Raw genomic sequence first — 24,082 nt, forward strand, 5'->3', positions numbered from 1 at the left:
TTAAGTATTTTTTTGTTGTATTGTTCACTGAATTGCAATGATTTTGGTATAATGATCAAATCAACACAGAGAAAATATTATCACAATATGATGCATGAATTCGTAAACATGAGGAAGTAAAAAAAAGTTTTTTCAAAAATTCACCATAAATCAAAATATTGTGTAGAGACTTCCCATTTGTTGCAAAATGAAGGTAAATTGATTGATATTACTAGACTGTAAGTGTTGTAGCTTACAATTGCAGTTTTCGACCATTTCGGTCGAGTTAAGTTGACCGAAGGTCGAATTTTTTCTATTTATCATTATTTACATGAAAATATTTCAAAAACTGGTAAAAGCTACAAACCATGGGTTTGTTTTTGTTGTATTCTACATGAAATTGCACACATTTTCATATATAAAACTCTATGTAATGGCTAATATAGAATGGTGCAAAAATTATGTCAAAGTGACAAATTAATTTCCGAGAGGTGTCGCTGATGCTTTTTAGTGTGAGAAGAAAGAAATTCGCGCTTGCGCGCCTTGGTAACAATTGTAAACAAAACACCAGCTTGATCCGTGAACTCCCAGCATCCCTCTAGGTGCGTGATCCAAAAGTTTTCCCCAAGTAGGCCTATAACTATTTTTCCGCGAATTTTTAAAAAAACTTTTTGCGTTGACGTTTCATATGTCAATTCGGCACCAACAGACAATTTTGTCGACGTTTAAATACGTCCAAAAGGTGTTTAAGGGTTATAAGTTTGAGTGTATTACTGTTAGGCCAAATTGAACAAGTCTGGGCACTTTTTCTTTCTACCTGGACCTCAAGGGGAAAACTAAAATGTAGACTAGGCTGGGCCCAGGGTATGCAAGTGATTAGCCCACAACATTTAGAAATAAGTAGGTAGTTTGCTGTGAACCTGAGTTTGCATTTTTATGGCTACTTGGCCATGAGTTATTTATAATTTTCAAAGTTATGTTTATCAAAGCTTTTACCCAGCTATGGTAGGTTATAGGGATACACACACACACACACACATACATATTACGATACAAAATAAACTTTCATCAAAATCTGTAAACTAATGTGTGATAGGCATGTGTATGTGCTTGTGTATACTGTGCAGTTATGCTGCTAGGCTTCATAGGGTATAGTAAGTGAACTCAGTGAGATGATGTAATTTGATAGTGACATGTTCAATATATGTGTTCTTGTATCTCGGGTACAGTAATTAGTGTGCTTGTCTCATCTAGTCCTTAATGAGGAGCAATACACCTTATGTGAATTTTGTGTAGAATCAGAAATTGTCTTTTGGTTTTTAAGAGGAGAGTTTCATTTGTATTTTGTATGTACAGTATGTATTTCTGACCATTGCCATAGAGATTTGGTACTCCAATAAAATGTATCCTTCCTTTTATATGCTGTATAGATTTGTAACTGGTGAAAAAATTACAAGTTTTTTTAACAAATTGCAATTAATATCTAGTACTGATCGGTGGCACTTTACAATTGTTAAAGTAATAAATACTCTTTTGCAGGAATGTATATCTTTATCGTCGCCTGTCTGATAATAAGCAGGTTGTTATCAAACAGATTCCCATGGAATCTATAACAACAGAGGAATGTGAGGTGAGTTTCTTAATTTTAGTATCTTTTTATTACATATTCAACCACTGTTCATAGTTCACCAAAATATTGTGCTGCAATTGTTTTATTTTAATTCACTATTTCGTCAGGGATCATGTTACTTAGCTTATAGTGCGTTTACTTTTCTAAGATCGCTGTGGCGTGGCTTGTACAGATATCATACGTTGCCAATTTTCATGTTGTGGGTAGTCATATTAGCTTCATGAAGTTTATTGAAATAGTTTTCATTTCTTGAAATGTGGTTCTTTGTTTGCATCAGATATTTTGAATATATCTTATTTCATATATTCTTCGTTAAAAACCTCAGTTTCATGAATGAAAATGAAGATATGGCATATTTTTTCCCCGGCGATGCCAGATCTGAGTTTAGGGGACCTATGATTTTTAAGAGGATTTAAAAGGTCATGGTCAATACTTATCACCCACTGTGATAAGTATGGACAGCCTAGCCCAAGTGACTCCCGTAAACATCTTCACCCACCACCTGAGGCCAAGGAAATATTCTATAATTTCCTGAAATACTTCATTTTGTAAAAACATCATGAAGATCCTGTAACTAATGTTTCGAAGGCTATCCAGAGAACACATGAAGCAACAAAAGTGTCAGAAATGACTATTCGTAGACTGAACAAGGAAGCAAGAGAAACAGGAAATATAATGGAATCTCCAGTGTTCAAAAAGGAAAGAGAAAGTGAGTCCTGTGACTGACTTGGATGATTTTGATAAAAATGTTCTGCAAAGAAGGAATGAGTGGTTGTCTTTTCTAAGGGCATAATAGATCAATTGGCTTATGAATTTATGTCTCAAGTCTAAACACCGGTGCCAACAGGCCATTCAGCGCATCTATAATTATAGAAAGAGAAAGACTAACTAAATAAAATTGGGAATGAAAATAAAATAAAATAAAAAGTTAACAGGGAAGAAGCAAACCCTTTCCCTCAACTCCCAAGGTCTAAAGTGAATCTTCCTAAGAAGGATTATATCTGTGGGAAGCATTGAATGGGACTTACATACCCGTAGATATGACAACTCTGCCTTTTCTACTGGCCCCACCAGAGCGATCTTAGAAAAGTAAATGCACTAATAAATTTTGATGAAGAATCAGGTCCATCAGATTCATTGTGATTACAAATTTTAAGACAACTACATTTCTTCAAATAGAAGTATGTTCATGGCAACAAGAGTGTAGACCATTGTTTTAAGGGGACCGGCCAGCTAATACCATTTTTTAAGGAGAGGACTTTGATATTCATACCACTTAATAAGGTGACTCCAAACTGCATATGCATTTTCACCTCTGGTGTCGGTTTTGTGACACCAATGGCGATTATCCATTCCGAAAATAAAACCATTTTTTCTTTCAAATTCTATCTCCTCTCTTGATATTCAATACAGGCAGTCCCCGGGTTATGACGGGGGTTCTGTTCTTGAGACGCGTCGTAAGCCGAAAATCGTCGTAAGCCGGAACATCGTCAAAAATCCTAAGAAAACCTTACTTTTAATGCTTTGGGTGCATTGAAAACTATGTACGTAAACTGCATTCTTATTGCAATTTTCATAAAAAAACCTTTAAATATTGATTATTTTGCATTTTTGGTGTCACATTTCATCTGCCAGATCAGCGTTTGTAGGCGTCGTAACTTGGAGCATGCGTCGTAACCCTGGAAATAATTTGCGCGTAACGGGTGGAAATATGGTGAATATAATTGAAAAGCGTTGTATCCTTGGAACATCGTAAGCCGAGACCGTCGTAACCCGGGGACTGCCTGTATTAAGACCTGGGATTACTACCATATATAGACCTGATGTAGACCTCCAATCAAATAAGGAGTTTTTTTTTCTAAAAAAGTCTTTTTTTGTTAGATATGAATTTTTCATTATGGCAAAAAAATAAACCCTATAAATCAGAAAAAAAAATTATAAAAAAAGCGAAACAAAAATTGGAAAAAAGGGTTTTATTTATAGCTTTAAATCTAAGTGAGAAGATAGATTTTGAAGGTTAATAAGTATAATTTTGAGATACGGGCGTTCAAATTTTCCTTTGTATTTTTATAAAGACAATGTTAATAAATAGTGATTATTATGAATGTATATATCTTTTTTGGGTATTTATAAACTAAAACTATGTTATTTATCATAATTTAGTCATAAATGATGATCCCTTTGCTCATATATCGTAGCCTTCACTAACTTGGCTTATTACAGCAAATTTTCTTCTTCAGTATGTTAGCCAAATGTTTTCCTTGTATTTTCGTCTTTGGCAGATGAAATTCTTGCCGAAACAAAGATTAAAACAAGCATAAAATCAAGAGAATGTCCGAGGTGAAACTGCATTGTACCCTCCTTTTTACAAAGACAATGTTAATAAATCATGATTATTTATGAATTTCAATATTCCCTTTTGGTTATTAATACCAAACTATGTAATTTATATAAATGAAGATCCCTTTCCTCAAAGACCGTAGCCTGGGGCACTGCATGATGTGTGTCAGGCAGACCCTGGCGTTCCTTATACGGCAACGCCTGACTGGGCGGTTCCTTTACTACGCACCCCTCCCTCTTGCTCTTCACTAACTACACTAATATCGTGTATATTATGATATTCTGTAATCATATTAGAGTGAATTTTCTTTGTCTGTATGGTAGCAAGATGTTTTGCTAGTCTTTTCCTCATTGGCATAATGAAATTCTTGCCGAAACAAATATAAACATCTGTAAAAGCAAGCGAATGCCAGAGGTGAAACTCCAACGCGTACATTACAAGAGGTTTCTCCTCTCACTGAATGGTGGTAACTGACCAAGCTCCCTCCTGCCACCTCATGGAATCTCTACAGATGCCATTGCTCACAATTTCTTTGACAATAATTATCAAACTTTACGATAACAGAAGGAATATTGTATTTTCTTGTACTGATCAGTGTTTTTGGCTTATTGAGTTATGTTTACTAACTACCCTGTAACTACGAAAGTAAGAGGAATTTTGACAAAATATTTTGTTTACGTATTCTCCATTGCCATACGAAGCTCCATGAATTTTTTCATTACTTTATTTTTTGCCCTATACCCCCATATATAAGGGTTCCGGCCAACCCCCTTAAAGTTATATTTCTTAAGGAAATGTGCCAGTGAGATTGAGGCTTGTATTCCAAAACTGCTATATTATTAGTGTAGTTTCCACTACAGCTGAACTCATAACTTATCTAGGTCACTGGTGCTCAGTAAATTTGGTGTTCACCACTATTTTGTTCAATCCAAATGAGAGCATGTGTAGCTGCTACTTTCTTACAGTATTATTCATGCACTTTACCAACTTTTTCTTTTTTATAATTTCTCATACATTGCTATCCTAGAAATATCAGTAAGTACATATGAGGTCTTTTACTGTGCATTCCACAAAAATAAAACTTTAATTTTTAGTTTGTATGAGCCTGTACTGTACAAAATTTAGGTGCAACTTTTGTTTCAAAGATACATTATACACTTGAATAGGAGTTTCCTCTTAGAGCCTCTTTATTGTCACATACCATTGGTGCTCATAGTTCAAACCAAGAGTATTTGACAGGTAACTAGGAAGGTCACCTTCAGTGCTATTAAGCAATTAGTTAATCTGAGTCTCTGTATGTGGCTCACTACTTGTTATTCTCTAATTGTGTATTAAGCCATAAGACAATATAAACAGTTTTTATCTGTCAACTAGAAATTTATTTAGCTACAGTAGTAAGTTTTTGTAGAAAACTATAATTTTTGTACATGAACTTCCCTGTCAGATATATACTTAGCTTAGGTCTCTGACGTCACGACAGAAAATTCAAAACTCGCGGCACACGCTACAGGTAGGTCAGGTGATCTACCTTACCCGCCGCTGGGAGGCGGGGTGTAAGAACCAGTCCCCCTTTCTTGTCAGATTATTTTCTGTCGCCGGCTGGACAACACCTGTTGTTCAGTCCTTACGATAGTTAAAATTCGTTCTCGTTGCCGACGATTTGGATTTTGGTGAAGTACCCTTTGTTTGTTGGCTTGGCATACGCTTTTTGGACTGTTTTTTTTATTTTTCTTTTGGATTTCTCTTACAATATCTATAATCATGGATGATTCTGAAGTTAAGAAACCTAGTTTTATTTAGGGTTTGTTCAGAGAAGGAATGTAAAGTTAGGCTTACTAAAGCTGCATTAGATTCCTCACTCGGTATGTGCGTCTTGTAGAGGGAATGAATGCTCTTTTATTAACCCTTGCAAAGAGTGTGAGAATTTTGGATGAGGATGGTTGGAAGGCTCTTTCTTCTTATGTGAGAAAGTTAGAGAAGGATAGGGTGCGCAAGGCTTCTTCAAAGAGTTCTAGTAGATCGAGGGTGAGTGAAGTTGACGCTGAGAATCCTGTAGTAGAAGTAGTTCCTTCTCCAGTTTCAGCCCCTGCGCCCAGCTTTGAACCCGAAGATTCGTTTTCGGAAGTTGCTTCTGGGAGAGCCTCGATCAGGAGTAAGGAGAGCCTGCCTCGCTCTCGACAAGGTAAGAGTGATAAAGATAGTCAAGTGATCAGTGCAGTGCCCCTAGTGCAGTGGAGGGTGCGTCTGACCGGCTCACTAACGCTTCCAGGCCTAGACCTCTTCCAGACTCCCAGACCCCAGTGGAGGAGGAAAAGTCGAAAGCCGCAGGAAGGTTAGGGAGAACCCCACCGGTCAGGCGTCCCCTCGGCAGTTCTGTTCTCGTTCCCAGGCTGCCTTGGACTCGAACCAAGAAGGAGTTATTGCGCAGTGCTTCTCGTCATCTTCGTCGCCTTCTCCTCAGCGTAGATGGAGCGCTCGGAGTCGTCTCGCCCTCTCAAGAGGCCCTGGAAGGATCCTTGCGCCCTTCCTTACCAGGCCACCGGAATCCTTCGCGGAAGAGCCAGAAGTGGAACGCAAGCGAACCAAGATTTCGTCCGGTTACGCTTCTCCTGTTCGCTCTCGGACTTCGTCCCCTGTAGAGGAGTTTAAGAGATCTCCTGCGCGTATCCTGGTCGGGTCTGCAGGCGCAGATTGCGGCTTTTAGCGGAGTCTATTGCCAGGACTTTCTCATCGTCGGAAGGACGCCTCACTTCCGGTGAAGAAGTCTAAGAAACGTTCCTTCGGCTAAATCTCCTTTGGCTAGAGAAGCTTTTGAGGCCTGTTAGTAGGAGGGTCAGAAGTGCAGGCTGGAGCTCGGGATCTTTCTCCTCCGAGTAGGCTCTCTCTCTTCCCAGCAAGAGTTGTTGAGGGCCTGTAAGGCGTTAAGGAGCCAGACAGGCTCTCTCCTCAGGATTTCCGCTCCTCTTTCAGTAGGCGTCAAGAGCTTGACAGAAGTCAAGAGCCCGCGTTTTCGTCAGGAGCGAAGGAAGAGTTCTTTCGCCTGGTGGCCACTCTCCTTTTGACGGACGCTCGGAGCCTAGTAGGCGTCAAGAGCCTAGTAGGCACCAAGAGCCTAGTAGGCGCCAAGAGCCTGGTAGGCGGCAACGGAAGTTTTCTCCTCCGTTAGATCACTCCCGATTGGATAGGCGCTCAGAGCCTTGTAAGCGCCGCGCTTCTGACAGGGATTCATCTGTGGATGTTTTCTCTCCCGTGGCAGGCGTCAAGAGCCTGGCAGGGGTTTTGAGCTCAAAAGGCATCAAGAGCCTGGCAGGCGTATGGAGGATGGCAGGCGCCAAGAGCCTAGCAGGCGCAGAGAGCCTGATAGGTGCTCTCCCTTATCCAGACGCTCTTCTGTGGAGTTAGAATCTGTTTCGACAGACGGGCCTCCACTTGTAGGCGCTCTCCTAGTAGGCGCTCCCCAAGTAGGCGCTCTCTTAGCAGGCGCTCTCTTAGCAGGCGCTCCCCAAGTAGGCTCTCTCCTGGGAGGGCGCTCAAAGTAGGCGCTCTCCTAGTAGGCGCTCTCCAACTAGGCGCTCTCCTAGTAGGCTCTCTCCGTGGGAGGCGCTCTCAAAGTAGGCGCTCTCCTGGTAGGCGCTCTCCTGGTAGGCGCTCCCGTGTAAGCGCTCTCCCAGTGGTTTTTCTCCCAGTAGGCGCTCGCCTAGTAGGCGCTCTCCGAACAGGCGCTCTCCAAGGATTAGCTCTCCTCCGGGCAGTAGAGCTTCTAGACGTCATTCTTCGGAAGAATTTGTTGGTGATTCGGAGGAAGATTTGCCCAAGGATGCTTCGGTTTCTTCGTATAAGAGACTTACAGACCTCCTCTTGCAAGATTTTGGGGAGTCTCTTTCGGCCGTTGCTCCTCCGTCTCCTCCGTCCTTATTTTCAACGACCATACGGCTAAGAAGTCTTCAGTCGTTAAGATGAAGCCTACAGTGTCTATGAAGAAGGCTCTGAAGAACTTTGACGACTGGTTGCTTTCAAAAGAAGAGAAAGGCAAGACAGTTTTTTCTTTTCCCCCCCGTCCAAGCTGAACGGGTAAGATGGGGTTCTGGTACGTAGTCAGGAGAGCCCTTGGGTCTAACTCTTCCCTCTCTGCAGACTCGGACTTTCTCTTCGTTGGTTGATTCGCACGTCGCTCGGCGCTGAATTCTGCGAAGACGACGTGGGGTATGAGCGAGTTGGATCACCTTCTGAAGGGAATGTTCCGAGTCTTAGAAGTTTTTAACTTTCTTGACTGGACCCTTGGAGTGTTGGCTAAGAGGACTCAAGAGCAAGACTCTTTTCGCCTGAAGACCTCCACGCAGTTCTGTCTTGCATGGACAAGCAGTGAGAGACGGTTCCGGGGAAATTGCTTCACTTTTTGGTGCAGGAGTGGTAAAGAAGAGGGCCGCTTTCTGCTCTTTTTCTTACCAAGGCGGTTTCTCACGCACAGAGAGCTTCCTTGCTGTATTTCACAGCTTTCCCCGCAACTCTTCCCCAAGAAGACTATTAATGATATCTCCAGCTCGTTATCAGCAAAAGCGACGCAGGATATGCTAGCTCGCTCGGCTAGAATTCCGAAACCTTCGTTTGTTCATGCCACTTACCTGACAGATATATATATGCTGTATTTTCTGACGTCCGACAGAAATTTCAAAACTCGCGGCACACGCAGTGGGCGGCCAGTGGTAGTACCCATTCCCGCGCTGGGAGGCGGTTATCAGGAACCATTCCCATTTTTCTATTCATATTTTTTTTCTGTCGCCGGTCGGTAAAACATCTGTTTACAGACCTCTGCTCAGGATTTTTTTGGAAATTGACTCGCTTTTAAGTATTCTGATTGATTTTTTTGGTATTGAATGGATTGTTGAATTGGCATGCGCGATAGTGGACCGTTTTTGATTTTGGATTGACTTTTTCTCTATAGATATGTCTGGATCAAGTGTTGTGAGTTTCAGAGTGTGTGTGAGGGCTGATTGTAAGGTGAGGCTACCGAAAAGCATCGGTTAGACCCCCACACACAGTATGTATGAGTTGTAGGGGGCTTAATTGTTTGATTGATCATCGGTGCAATGAATGTGAGAAATTGACTGATGATGAATGGAGGAGTATATGAGTCCTATCGCCTTAAATTGGAGCGCGATAGGATCAGGAGGTCTTCCTCAAGGAGTGGTTCTTCCAAAGGTAAGACTAACATCTCTCCTGCACTAACACCTGTAGTTTTGTTCATGAAACTTACCTGACAGATATATATATAGCTGTATTTTCTGAAGTCCGACAGAATTTAAAAATTCGCGGCACACGCAGTGTGCGGCCAGGTGGTAGTACCCATTCCCGCCGCTGGGAGGCGGATATCAGGAACTATTCCCATTTTCTATTCATATTTTTTTCTGTCGCCGGTCGGTAAACAACTGTTACAGACCTCCGCCATAGGATTTTGAAACTTCATTAGCCACTAAGTATCCTAATTATTCTTTCGATTATTAACTTGGATTTGTGCTAGGCATACGCTATCGTAAATTTTTTCATTGCATTTGATGTCTGAAGCTAGTTAGCCTAGTTTCAGACTTTGTTGTCTGCATGGTAAGGTGAGGCTACGGAACTTTCGGTAGACACTCGCTTAGTATATATGACGTTTACATGTTTTCTTTGCATAAGGTAATTAGTGTAATGTGTGACTGATTACGGAAGAAGGAGGATTCATTTACGCATTTTAGAGCGTGTTAGAATCAGGAGTTTTCCTCCACAGTAAACAGAAGTTAGAAATAATGAACCTTCTAACCTCCTGTAGATTTTATTTGCCTAACCCTGTGGTATGGCTTACGAGCCTAGAAGAAGTGTCTGCGAAAGGATTACATCAAAGTAATCTTAGACTAAAGTGCTCGCTCTCCAATCAGTGTTGTGAAGTGTAGTGCCCCTGTGTTGTGGAGGGGGCGTCAGATCGGCCCCATAATGCCTCTAGGCCTGGACCTCTGTCGGACTCCAGGACTCAGGGAGAGGGGCATGTCGAAAGCCGCAAGAGGGTACGGGGGCTCCCCACCGATCTGGCGTCCCTTCGGCAGAACCTGTTGACTCTTCCCAGGCTGCTAAAGATCGTGCACGTGTACGAATCTTGAAGGATTGCTTCTCGTCCTCCGAGGCGTCCTCCCCACACAGGGGTTGGAGTTCTCGGAAGGACTCGCGCCCCCAAAGAAGCTTTAGAGTAAAGAGACCACATTTTCCCTTTTGTTAGAAGAATGCACTGGCTCTTTTCCTAAGGGACATTTAGGAGGGCTCATTCATCTTTTGCCAGAAGAGTGATTTGAGCCTCCTGCGAGAACGCTCGATATATATATTTTATACATTATTAAGGAGGCTCATTCATCTTGCCAGAAGAGTGATTTGAGCCTCCTGCGAGTGACCGCTCATGTATACCTCATGTATACCTTATTAAGGAGGCTCATTTCATCTTGCCAGAAGAGTGATTTGAGCCTCCTGCGAGGTGAACGGCCTCATGTATATGAAACGCTCATGTATATATCACTTATACATTATTAAGGAGGTCATCATCTTGCCAGAAGAGTGATTTGAGCCTCCTGCGATTGTGAACGCTCATGAAAGTTAGAGCTGGTTTCAACCTCGTAGCATTTCCAAAAGAATTTGGTAATCAAGGACATTCTTGATTCCACCTTTTGGAGGAGCAACTCCAGTATTCGTCTCTCTCCTCATTGCGCTCCGTATACGTTATGTAACGTTCGCTTTACTTCGATAAAGCAAGCTGATAAGTTTGACGGCCGGCAAGCTGCTTTGCACAGTCAAAAACAACTTATGTCTCTGGTCGGCATAAGAAGGGCAATTTAGACGTGAGGAAGCTTTTGGAGGTTGCTCGACGTCCTATAAGTAGAGACATTCTCCAGGACGCGGCGGCCAAGCACCTTGCGGAAGACGAAAGCCATACGTCTTCCTTTAGTGTTCACACTCTTCAGGAGCAGCGTGCGGCTCTCCATGGAGACTCGCATGAGGGACGTCCCTTAAAAATATTCAATGTCCAATACGCAAAAGCGGTTCGTCATAAACATTGAGATGTTGGCAAGGTCGCTCGCCCAGGACGCCTCTTGGCGGGCCTTGCATGCATCAAGGCGCTCAACGAGTTCCTCTCTGAAACGTCGTAGAAGACTTGGTGTTTCTCTGCTCCCAGACACGCTCGTAGCTAAGCAGACGTTTTTTGAGGACGATCAGTAGGACGCTTTCCAGGACGCTAAGCAGGACGCTCGGCAGGACGCTTTTGAGGAACGCTCAGCAGGACGTTTTTGAGGACGCTCAGCCGGACGCTTTTGTGTGGACATTCGCCAGGACGCTTCGGTGGAAGCTCGGCAGGACGCTTTGCGAGAGAAAAGACTTGTTGAAAGCGTCTTATTTGCTGTTGAGGACATTTTCTTTACAGAAATTTTTAAAAGGGATTCGGAGTTAGCGGAGAGACATACCCGAATTTTTTCTTCGATCCCTCTTTCCTCTTCATCGATTTCTTTGAGAATCGGGAAGATTATATACTCGGATTCCTGGGTGACTTTCGGTCATGTTAAAGGGTTTTCCCCTATTTAGCAAAGTGCTAATAGTTTTGTCAAGTCAGGACGTTTTCCCCCATTGTCATTTAAGTGGGGGACCCCTCATAAATGGGGGGTAGTTTCTCATTGAAACATAGATTTTAAAACGTTTTTTTTTTATCGTTTAAGCGGATAAACTCATTAACAAATTTCGGAAGAGCTCTCATTCATTTCAGAGGCTCATCGGGTTTTAAGAGAGAAAGACTTGTAGACTATCCAGGAAGTCTTTTGTCCAATATCATAAAAGAACATTGAACGGTCTTTTTCGATCCCTCGGTTCTCTCTTGATGATCTCTATTCGAATGTTACTCCCTTTTCTTGGAAAAGAGTCTTGGCAAAGAGTCAAGAGTTCTTTTAAAAGTCTCGTTCATTAGAACGTGGACAGTCGTTTTCCTTTCTTTCTCTCTTCCTCGTCCAGGGAAAGATGTAGTAGAGAATTCGATGTTCAAATTACTACAAGTACTTACGTAGCTTATCTTTGCGTCATTTTGCTACGCATGGGTCGAGTCATATACGATATCGTATTTCCTCTGCGGATAGAGCCGAAAGAACTGTTGTTCTATGTATTTATTTGACACTCCCTTTCAACCTTCCAAGAGTTTTCGGAGTAAGAACAAACTCTTCAGGTATTGTTACGACAACACCAACTCAGCTTCTGTATTTAGCGAATTCTGTTTCGTTTAAATAGGCCTGCTTGAGAGTTTCCTTTTGCTCGATAATATCATACCTATTCCTTCGTAAAGGGAGTAGCTGGAACTCAGCGCCAGATAGTATTCTGTTCACCATTGAAGCTTTCCTTCGAGGAAGACTTCTCCTTCACTCTTTTTGATAGCGATCGAAGGTGGTCGATCTCCAAATCCTTATTGTTTTCTTGAAGGAAAGAATTTAGGATGGAAGATCGTTGTTCAGAATACTATAAATATACTACGTATATTAACCTCGCGACATGATTCTAGGCAGCAGTTGTTGAAATTGTCCGAGGGGTAGGGCGCATATCCTAGTTATTCTACGGATTGCGACTTAGACGAGAAGTATTCTAATTGAACTGCAACATCAACTCAGCTTCTGTATTTAGCGAATTTTGTTTTCGTTTTAAATATGCCTGCTTGAGAGTTTCCTTTGGCTCGATCATTTTCATATCCTCCCTTCGTAAAAGGGTAGTATTCTGGCAAACTCAGGCACATAGTGCGAGACGATGATCAACGGCTGCTGTTACTGTGATCTTACGCAGTCCGGCTAGCTCGGTGTCATGCGCGGTTTTGTTGGTTACGTCTCTCTCCCTTGGGGCGGGAAATGGCTGAAACCGTCTCTCTGCCCCTACATTCATGGATTTAGCCTCGGGTTTTGAGGAAAGGTTTCTAGTAATCTTGAATGATCATACCTGCAGTTTTTTACTTAGAAATTTCAACAAGATATCTCTATACTTGTTAGGTGCGGGTTTTGGGTTTTACCGCACGGTAACATTCTGTCACGAATCTACCGCGGCTAGCACTATCAGTATGCTCTCCCTGCTTATGCAAAGCGCAGCCTTTTTAGGGAGGGAAAGCCAAGGCATGGCTGAGTGAGGAATGATAAGGGTTTGCTGGGGACCATTTCCTCGCTGGAGAAGCTTGTTTTCCCTGAATAAACAGCAATCAAACCTTCTTAGACCTACTTACAAATTTTCCTCACGAAGGAAAAGAAATGGAATAACATCAAAGATCTTGTAATTCTAATTTCTCTCAACGGCTTGAGGATCACCTCGGGTGATAGCGAGAGTGCCAGACATCCGAAACAGAGAACAGATGTTCTGGCACATTGTCTGAAAGAATTGGAAGCCAAATTGGTCGGCTTTTCCTTTTTCTCCAGTTCCTCGAAGGGTGAGGGTGAGTTTGGATCGATGGCCCAAATCATCTCGGATAATTTCTCAGCTCTCTCATAGCTCGAGAGAAGAGAATTGGTTATGGGCTTGGGGCCACGGAAAACGTAACGATTCCTCAAGAGGTTCGTTAAAACTAGTGCACGTCCGTGCGGTGGGTTCTTCTCGATCGAGGCAACAACTACTGACGTCTGAGTAATCCTCACTTAGAAGTTATGTCGAAAGTGAGGGAGAGACTCGAGGGCGGCCTCCTTTCGTTAAGTTTTTTCGTTTATATTGAAGAACGAAGGAAGCTTCCTCTTAAGTTGTTTTCCCTTATTTCATGATCCTAGAGGATTAGCTTTTAGTCGCCACATTGTTGGCCCCTCAAAGAGGTTGGATTCACAGAGGCAGGTAATCAGAGAATTGTCAAAGACCCTTCCGAGAGAATCTGTGGTAATCTAAACATCGTCACTTAGTGAAGTACTAATATCTCTCCTCTCCTGACTCTGAAGGCGTGCAGACTATCGAGAAGCATAGAGCTTCAAGATTAATGGCAGTCTCTTGGCCAAGGCCCAAAGCAGTGCTGCCTATTTTCAGTTTCAATCGGAGGGGGGCCCGTTTTCTGGAGATAGTGAGGGAAAATGACCTGTTCCCTCCACCTCGACCTCTGTGAATTTCGTTATGGTTCTATTCTTTCCGATGAAGTATGAGATAGATAGAAGTCCTAAACTATTGTAGAATATGCAAATATGTGTTGACGGCCTCTAGGCTCAGAGATTCGGTTCTGTCAAACAACAAAGCTTCACGATCTTTGAGGTCTATGGAGATCTTGAAATTCTCTGGATCAAAAGGTTCTGGCATGGAACTTAGACGTACGTCTGAGTTTCTGATGCCAAAAGCATTTCGAACCTATCCTTTCTGCGAACTTAATACACGTGACCAGAAAGGCAATATTTCTAAACCGCTTCTAGCCAACGGCAAGGAGGGTTAGTGAGGTTTTAGCCATCATCAGAGGTTTTGGCTTTAAAGGACATAATGCGGTCTTCCGTCCGCTAAGCCTTCCGTTCTTGATAAGAACGCAAACCTGTCTAACCATTGACCCGAAGGCTGAGACCCAAGGGTATGCACAAATTATTGGGCAAGGGCATTAGAGAGTCCTGTGCCCTGTAGGGTCTCTCAAGTTTTTATCTTGGATAAAACTATAGAAAGTCAAAGGTCAACAGACAATCTGCGGTGTTCCGTAAAAAAAGACCAGACTAGGTTCATGTCCAAAAGAACACCCTGGCATGATAGCCAAGGGAGTTCTTTTTAAGAGGTTCTCATTCATTATGTTTGCATAAGATTTGAGATTTTTTCTTAATATCAATGCTCAAGAGGTGAGGGCGCGGCCTCGGAAGCATTTCAACAGAGCCATGACAATCAGTAACATCCTGAGTGCCCCACGCTTTTTGCGAAGCAACTCTGGGTTCGCTTCACACTCCCGACAATGCTGCGTGTTTCCGTAAAAAGACCAGACTGTTCATGTCCAAGAACCACCCTGGCATTATAGCCAAGGAGTTCTTTAAGAGGTCTCATTCATTATGTTTGCATAAAGATTTGAGATTTTTTTTCTTTAATATGAATGCTCAGAGGTGAGGGCGCGGCCTCGGAAGCATTTCAACAGAGCATGACACTCAGTAACATCCTGAGTGCCACGCTTTAGCGAAGCAACTCTGTGTTCGCTTCACACTCCCCGACGGGATGTGAAGACGACATTTCAGATCCGTAAGTCGCTAGGACCATACATATCCGTAGATATATTATTGGGTGCAAGAAGCAACACGAATCCTATCCTATAGAAAAGGGATAGGTGTGCTTTTAACTTTGAAGGGTTGGTCGCTTGAGGCGCGTTTCCTTTTCTTTAGCCTAGAAGTTATGGAACTAACTTGATAGGTTAGGTCAGGTGGTGGTTTTAGCTTCGGTGCCCTCAGAAGTATGGTCATATGGTCTAGTACATTGTGGTCACGCCCCTGTTTGACAGATCATCTAGAGCGCACCAGCATTACAGGTCTCTACCTCGCTGGCAACTCTAGTTAACGCAGAAGCAGACTTTGGTGACAGTAATCACGAAGTCGGCTATGTAACAGGTCAGGAAACCAAGATGCATATCATCTACTTAATTTAGTTTCCCAAAAATCCTATTCTGTCTCTTCCCACCATCCGAGTGGGATTCAGCCTATATATATGTCTGTCAGGTAAGTTTCATGAACAAAATGTTATGTTAATACAATTAAGTTTGTTCATACTTACCTGGCAGATATATATAATTAAAGTGCCACCCACTCCCTCAGGAGACAGTGGCACTGATAAAATATGAATAGAAAAATGGAATAGTTCCTGATTATCCGCCTCCCAGCGGCGGGAATGGGTACTACCACCTGGCCGCCCCACTGCGTGTGCCGCGAATTTTTAAATTCTGTCGGACTTCAGAAAATACAGCTATATATATATCTGCCAGGTAAGTATGAACAAACTTAATTGTATTATAACAATAACATGTTTACAACCCTAACCTGTGTTGCCTTCGGCTCTGATTCTGTGTCGGAGAAGCGAATGCTCTCTCTATGATTTTTGGGGAGTCCCTCTTCGCACTCTGGAGACCAAAGTGAAAAGACCTTAGAAAAACTGGCTCGGTGCAAGTGTGTGATCGTGCCCCCAGTGTTGTGGAGGGGGCGTCAGATCGGCCCCATAATGCCTCTAGCCTAGACCTCTATCAGACTCCCAAGACCCAGGGAGGAGGTATGTCGAAAGCCGCAAGAGGGTTACGGGGGCTTCCCACCGATCTGGCGTCCCCTTCGGCAGACCATGTAGCAAAGACCCAGGCTGCCAAGGACCGTGCACGAGCACGCCGTCCTGAAAGAGTGGCTTCTCGTCCTCCGAAGCGTCCTCCCCGCGCAAGGGGTGGAGCGCTCGGAGAGACTCCTCGTCCGTTAAAGAGGACGTTTCTTGCGGAGGACCGCTTCACGTCCTCTTTCGCCGCTTTCGTCGGAAGACGCTTATGATGTCTTTCCGCCTCAGAAGAGAGGTAGAATCTCCTCCGATGAGGACGCTAGGTTGCGTGCACAGGCGCGTATACCTGAGAAACAGGTAGCTGTACCTGTGAGAAGGAAGGAGGCGTGTCCCTCGCCCCTCGTCTTCTCACAGGATCAGTCCTGCTTCCTCTGCTCATTCTTCCCCGACGAAGAACATTCTTTTGTCCCTTCAGGACCAGCTATCCTCGCTTATGGCTCAGAGGACTCGCCAGCAGCAGTCGAGCCTAAGCGGAGGAAGGACCTTAGACTGCCTGTCAAGAGGACTAAGCAGTCTCCTTCGCCTTCTCCTACTTCGTCTTGTTTTCGCCGATCGCTTCTCCTTCTGCGATTCGCCGATCTCGGCCGTCCGCTAGAAGGACGTTACGTCAGGACGCTTTTGAGGAGGACGCTCTGTACGAGGACGTTCGGCAGGACGTTGGGCAAGACGCTCGTCAGGACGCTTGGCAGGGACGCTAAGCAGGACGTTCGTCAGGACTCTTGGCAGACGCTAGGCAAGACGTTCGTCAGGACGCTCGCCAGGTCGCTAGACAGGACGCTCGGCAGGACGCTCACCAGGACGCTAGACAGGACGCTTGGCAGGAAGCTCGCCAGGACGTTCAGACCTCCTTTCAAGACGTTTTTGGGGATTCTGATCAAGAAGTCTTACCCCCAGACGCTAGTTTACGTGCACAGGCAAGTATACCAGCGAAGAAATGTAAGGACGCTTCTCGAGCAGGTGAGACTGCTGCGGAAGGCGCTGAGGACGCTCGTCCTCCTCAGGACGCTCTACCGTCAACGAGCAGTAAGCGTCATAAAGAAGACAGCCGTAATAAGGCTGCATCTAGCAAGGATAGGGGTCCTTTGATAAAGCCAAGACCCGCCATTAGGACGCCTTCTCCTGACAGACGGTCTCCTCTTCCGTTTAGAGAAGAAGGAGAGCTAAGTAGTTCTGCCGAATCGGTTGAAGAGGAACCTGCTACAGCCCCTTCTATCTCGGACTATAAAGTCCTCGTACGACTCTTGCGGTCTTCGTTTGAAGATAAATTTCAGCCCGCAGCTCCCAAGTCTCCTCCTTCGCAGTTTTCCTCATCTAAAACTGGGAAAACCCCGGAGTTTGTAGAGATGAAAACTTCTCTATCAACAAAACGTGCTTTCAAAAAGCTCCAGGACTGGATGATACGAAGGAGAGACCAAGGTAAGACGACCTTCGCATTGCCTCCAACTAGACTTAGTGGAAAAGGGGGCATTTGGTATAGAACCAAAGATGAAGTGGGAATTCGTATCCCTTCTTCGGCTCAGGGAGATTTCTCCAGCCTTGTGGATTTGCAGAGGAGGTCGCTTTTACCCCTCTGCCAAGGTAACTTGACGCGTCGGAGACTGACCATCATTTGAAGGGTCTGCTCAGGACGCTGGAAGTCTTCAACTTCTTGACTGGTGTTTTGGGAGTTCTGGATATGCAAGCGAGAAGCCCAGAATCTCTTAGTCTGGGGAGCTGTCCAACGTGTTAGCATGTATGGACAAAGCCGTCAGGGATGGTTCGGAGGAGCTCGTATCTCACTTTGGAACAGCTTTATTAAAAAAGAGAGCTTTGCTGTGCAACTTCACAGCTCGTTCGGTGACGCCAGCTCAGAAAGCGGATTTGTTGTTTTCGCCTCTTTCGAACCATCTCTTCCCCCAGGACTTTGGTTAAGGACCTGACGAACAGCTTACAAGAGGGAAGGCTACTCAGGACCTTTTGGCCCAGTCTACTAGACGGTCAGCCGTACCTTCAACCTCTTCGGCTGCAGTTCGTCCGCCGAAGAAAGTAAAGCCCTTTCGTGGGGCTCCCCCCTCGAGAGCAGCTCCTCGAGGGAGAGGGTTTTCACGAGGAAGAGCTTCCTTTAAGCCAAAGCCTTCCAAGTGAAAAGCATGTCCTTCAGACACCAGTCGGAGCCAGACTGAAGCATTTTTGCGGGAGCGTGGAGAGAGAGAGACACGGACTCTTGGTCCCTCAAGATCGTGGAGCAGGGGTACAAGATCCCCTTTTTGGATTCTTCCTCCTCTTTCTACGACTCCCAGAGACCTCTCCATCCTACCAAGGAGAAAAGAAGAAGTCTTGTTCGATCTTCTTCAGCAGATGATCGACAAAAGAGCGGTGGAACAAGTCGCGGACCTGCAGTCTACCAGGTTTTTACAACAGAATCTTCCTGGTACCAAAGCAGTCCGTCAGGTTGGCGTCCAGTTTCTAGATGTGAGCAGGCTCAATCTTTTCGTGGAAAAGATCAAAATTCACGATGGAGACGCCTCATTCTGTTCTGGGAGCGTTGAGACCAGGCGACTGGATGGTATCCTTAGACTTGCAGGACGCGTACTTCCACATCCCGATCCACCCTCTTTCAAGAAAGTATCTGAGATTTTGTCTTGAACAACAAAGTATGGCAGTTCAGAGCTATGTGCTTCGGACTGACCACGGCTCCAATGGTGTTCACAGTGGTGATGAAGAACGTAGCGAGGTGGCTACACTCTTCAGGAATAAGAGTTTCCCTATACCTCGACGACTGGCTGATCAGAGCGTCGTCGAGAGAGAAGTGTCCTGAAGGACTTGCAGTTCACTTTAAGCCTTAGCGAAGTCCCTGGGACTTCTGGTCAACCTCGAAAAGTCGCATCTGACCCCAACACAGTCCATCGTGTATCTGGGGATTCAGATGGATTCAGTGGCTTTTCGAGCGTTTCCGTCCCAGGAACGTCAGCGGCTAGGCTTAGAAAAGATCTCAGCCTTTCTAAGGAAAGAGACTTGCTCGGGCGAGGGAATGGATGAGTCTGCTGGGGACCATTTCCTCGCTGGAAAGGTTTGTTTCCTTGGGAAGACTGCACATCAGGCCTCTCCAATTCTTCTTGGCAGACGAGTGGAAGGCCAAAGACGATCTCAATGCAGTATTGAGAATATCGATTCCAATCAAGAAACCACCTAAGATGGTGGTTGGGACCCTCAGAAGCTTCAAGAGGGCGTGTCCCTAAGTCTTTTGAGCCCCGACCTAGTGTTGTTTTCAGACGCTTCCATCACAGGATGGGGAGCAACACTAGGGGGAAGGAAGTGTCAGGCTCCTGGAGAGGGGAACAGGTAGCCTGGCATATAAATGTCAAAGAACTGGCAGCAGTATTTCTGTCCCTGCAGTTCTTCGAAAGAGTTTGGAGAACAAGATTGTTCAGATAAACTCGGACAATACCACAGCACTCGCTTATTTAAAAAACCAGGGAGGAACACACTCCAGAACGTTGTACTCCCTAGCGAGAGAGATTCTGCTGTGGGCAAAAAGGAAAGAGGTAACGATCCTGACGAGATTCATTGCAGGAGTGCAAAACGTCAGGGCAGACCTTCTCAGTTCGTCGGGACCAAGTCCTTCCGACGGAATGGACCTTGCACGAGGACGTTTTGTCGAGACCTGTGGACGCTGTGGGGACGTCCACTGGTCGACTTATTCGCAACGTCAAGGAACAAGAGACTTCCTCTTTACTGCTCCCCGGTCCTGGATCCAGAAGCAATCGCGGTAGACGCTTTGCTTGGAATTGGACGGGCCTAGACCTATATGCCTTCCCACCATTCAAGATTCTGGGGGAAGTCATGAGGAAGTTTGCGGCCTCGGAAGGGACAAGGTTAACCCTGATCGCTCCGATGTGGCCAGTGAGAGAAATGGTTCACAGAGGTCATGTCTTTCCTTGTAGACTTTCCAAGGACATTGCCCTGGAGGAGGAAGATCTACTCAAACAGCCTCACTTCGAAAGGTTTCTACCAAAACCTCTCCCGCTCTGAGTCTGACTGCGTTCAGACTATCGAAAAGTTGGCCATAGCGAGAGGTTTTTCGAAAGCAGCTGCGAGAGCAATCGCACATGCGAGACGTGCTTCCACAAGAGCTGTTTACCAATCGAAGTGGGCTTCCTTCGGGGCATGGTGTAAAAAGGAGGGAGTTTCCTCTTCCTCGACCTCTGAACCAGATAGCTGATTTTCTGCTATTTCTCAGAAATGTGCAGAAATTAGCGGTCCCTACCATCAAGGGATTTAAAAGCATGTTGTCAGCGGTTTTTAGGCACAGAGGCCTAGACCTGTCTGACAACAAGGATATTCATGACCTTTTGAAGTCTTTCGAGACCTCGAAGGTTCCTCAAATGAGACCTCCATCATGGAATCTGGATGTAGTCCTGAAATTCCTATGTCGAACACTTTCGAACCGCTTCAGACAGCGTCTCTTCGAAACCTGACAAGGAAGGCTCTTTTCCTAACTTCTCTTGCGACGGACTAAGAGAGTTAGTGAAATTCAAGCGTTTTAGCAAGTTAATGGGATTCAAAGGGGACAATGCTGTCTGCTCGTTGAACCCATCTTTCTTGGCGAAGAATGAAAATCCTTCGAACCCTTGGCCGAAGACTTTCGAGATCAAGGGTATGTCAAGTCTGGTGGGCCAAGAACCAGAGAGAGTCCTTTGCCCGGTAAGGGCTCTCAAGTTCTACGTGCATAGAACTAAAGAGGTAAGAGGTCCCTCAGGTAACCTCTGGTGCTCTGTGAAGAGGCCAGAGTTACCTTTATCGAAGAAATGCTGTGGCTTTCTTTCTAAGGGACCACCATTCGGGAGGCTCATTCATCTTTCCAAGAAGACTGATTTGAGCCTCTTTCCGAGTACAAAGCGCACGAAGTACGAGCCGTCGCTACCCTCTCTTGCTTCCAAAAGAACATGTCAATCAAGGACATCCTTGATTGCACCTTTTGGAGGAGCAACTCCGTCTTCGCCTCACATTACCTAAGGGATGTGAGAACGATCTATGACGATTGTAATGCACTGGGGCCATACGTTTCTTGCGGACACAGTATTGGGGTCCGGAAGTAGCTCTTTCCCTATTCCTTCCGTTAGGTTTAAGTTAGGTTGTTGTGTTTTTAGGTTGTGGTGAGTCTTTATGTGAAGATCTCCCATCCTTTAGTTAGTCTTGGAAAGGGTTTTTTTGTGTATAGTTGGTCAGGTGGTGGTCAGTTTGCTTCGTTGCCCTCATTTGGTATGGCTCGTGATCTTGTCACGCTGAGGTCTCGCACCCGCCGTTGACAGATCATCCAGAGCGCACCAGCACTACAGGTCTCCACCTGGCTGGCAACTCTGTGATTAAGCAAAAGCAGCCTTACGTGACAGTAATCACATAGTCTACTTTGCAAACAGGTAAGGAACCAAGATGTATATCATCTACTTAATTTAGTTTCCCAAAATAAATCCTATTCTGTCTTTTCCCACCATCCGAAGGTGTGATTCAGCTATATATATATCTGTCAGGTAAGTGGCATGAACAAAATGTTATTGTTATTATACAATTAAGTTTGTTCATACTTACCTGGCAGATATATATAATTAAAGTGCCCGCCCTCCTCCCCTCAGGAGACAGAGGCATTAATAAAAAAACATATGAATAGAAAATGGGAATGGTTCCTGATATCCGCCTCCCAGCGGCGGGAATGGGTACTACCACCTGGCCGCCCCACTGCGTGTGCCGCGAGTTTTGAAATTCTGTCGGACGTCAGAAAATCAGCATATATATATCTGCAGGTAAGTATGAACAAACTTAATTGTATAATAACAATAACATTTTCAACAGAAGACGAAGAAAGAGGCTCAAAGTAGGCAAGAACCCTTTCGAGGAGGACCTTCGTCTCGCTCTTCTTCCTCCAGAGGTTCGAGACCACCTAGAAGAGGAAGGACCTTCTCCCCGGTCTATTAGGGCCAAGAAGTAGTTCGTGTGTCCTCCAGACAACTGTGGGTGCCAGACTTCTGAACTTTTGCAGATGTCTTGGGCACGAAAGGGGGCGGACAACTGGTCCCTCGCGATCATCAAGAGGGGATACCTCATTCCCTTTATCTCGAGACCACCCTTGACCACCACTCCAAGGGCACTGGTGGCCAAATACAAAGACCCACTAATGAATCAAGCCCTCGCTCTAGCGGTAGAGCTGATGTTAGAGAAAGAGGCAATAGAGATGGTTCAGGGACCCTCTTTCAGCGGGGTTCTACAACCGTCTGTTCCTAGTTCCCAAGAACTCAGGAGGATGGAGACCGGTTCTGGACGTGAGCACCCTGAATGTCTTTGTGAAGAAGAGGAGGAAGTTCGCTATGGAGACGACGTCATCAGTCTTAGCAGCTCTTCGTCCCGGGGACTGGATGGTGTCGCTGGACCTTCAGGACGCTTACTTCCATGTACCGATCCATCCTTCTTCTCGCAAATTTCTCAGATTCATGTGGGGAGGGAACGTTTTTCAGTTCAGGGCCCTATGCTTCGGCCTTTCCACGGCCCCCCAAGTATTCACAGGACTGATGAAGAACGTTGCCCAGTGGCTTCATCTCGAGGGAGTGAGGATTTCCCTCTACTTGGACGATTGGCTTATCAGGGCCAAATCCAAGGAGAAATGTCTGGAGGACTTACGAGTGATGTTGGATCTAGCAGCTTTCTCTGGGTTTGCTAGTGAATTTCGAGAAGTCACAGCTAATCCCCAGTCAAGAGCGTATCTATCTGGGGATTCTGATGGGCTTCTCAGGTTTTTCGGGCGTATCCATCCCCAGAGAGGATAACCCGAGGTTTGGAGAAGGTAGCAATCTTTCTAGAGAAAGATGTATGCACAGCGAGGGAGTGGATGAGTCTGTTGGGGACACTCTCCTCGCTGGAGCAATTCGTTTCTCTAGGAAGGTTGCACCTCAGACCCCTACAGTTCTTCCTGACGAGGAACTGGGATCGGGGAAATCTCAAGGTCTGGACTTTGCGTTCAAGATTTCGCAAGAGATAAAGGAGGATCTACGTTGGTGGCTAAACCCTCTATTGTTCAAGGAAGGCCTTTCCTTGCAGGTTCGGAACCCCAACCTAGTGTTGTATGCAGACGCTTCGGACAAAGGTTGGGGAGCTACTCTCGGGTCGAGAGAAGTGTCAGGCACCTGGATGGGGGATCAGGTGTCCTGGCACATCAACAAGAAGGAGCTAACAGCGATTTGGTTAGCTCTCAAGACCTTCGAACCCCTCGTAAAAGGGAAATATGTTCAGATCAACTCCGACAACACTACAGCCCTGGCTTACATTCGGAAACAGGGGGGGACTCACTCTTTCTCCCTGTACGAGACAGCGAGATCGCTCCTCTTGGTGGTCAGAGGAAAGGAACATAAGGCTTCTCACCAGGTTCGTACAGGGAGAAAGAAATGTCAGAGCGGATCTGCTAAGCAGAAGGAATCAAGTCCTTCCCTCAGAGTGGACTCTGCACGCGGACGTATGCCAGGAGCTGTGGAGGACGTGGGGCAGGCCCCATCTCGATCTATTTGCGACCTCCAGGAATGCGCGGATAGATCTATACTGCTCCCCTATTGCAGACCCAAGAGCAGTGGCAATAGATGCATTCCTGATGGATTGGAGGAATCTGGATCTTTACGTGTTTCCGCCTTTCAAGATTATAGGGGAAACGCTAAGGAAATTCGCAGCGTCAGAGGGAGCAAGGATGACGTTGATAGCTCCGTTCTGGCCCGCCCACGACTGGTTCACAGAGGTACTGGAATGGCTGGTGGATGTCCCAAAGATCCCTACCTCTAAGAGTCGATCTGCTCAAACAGCCCCACTTCGACAGGTTTCACAAAAACCTCCCCGCTCTCAGTCTGAAC

At 45.2% G+C, this 24,082-nt stretch overlaps 2 protein-coding genes across 2 annotated transcripts in view; both read left to right on the plus strand.

The window, feature by feature from the left end:
• LOC135206703 (serine/threonine-protein kinase Nek8-like) overlaps positions 1-24,082 on the plus strand; it is a 123,349-nt gene that overhangs the window by 43,989 nt on the left and 55,278 nt on the right. The window lies entirely within an intron of this gene.
• LOC135206513 (serine/threonine-protein kinase Nek8-like) overlaps positions 1,517-24,082 on the plus strand; it is a gene marked incomplete at its 5' end in the record, with an annotated part of 37,642 nt that continues 15,076 nt past the window's right edge. The window contains 1 exon segment of the mRNA XM_064237870.1: positions 1,517-1,609. Within this exon segment, the coding sequence (XP_064093940.1) occupies positions 1,517-1,609 (93 nt within the window).

The sequence above is a fragment of the Macrobrachium nipponense genome, chromosome 31 (assembly GCF_015104395.2).
Source record: "Macrobrachium nipponense isolate FS-2020 chromosome 31, ASM1510439v2, whole genome shotgun sequence".
NCBI classification, from domain to species: domain Eukaryota; kingdom Metazoa; phylum Arthropoda; class Malacostraca; order Decapoda; family Palaemonidae; genus Macrobrachium; species Macrobrachium nipponense.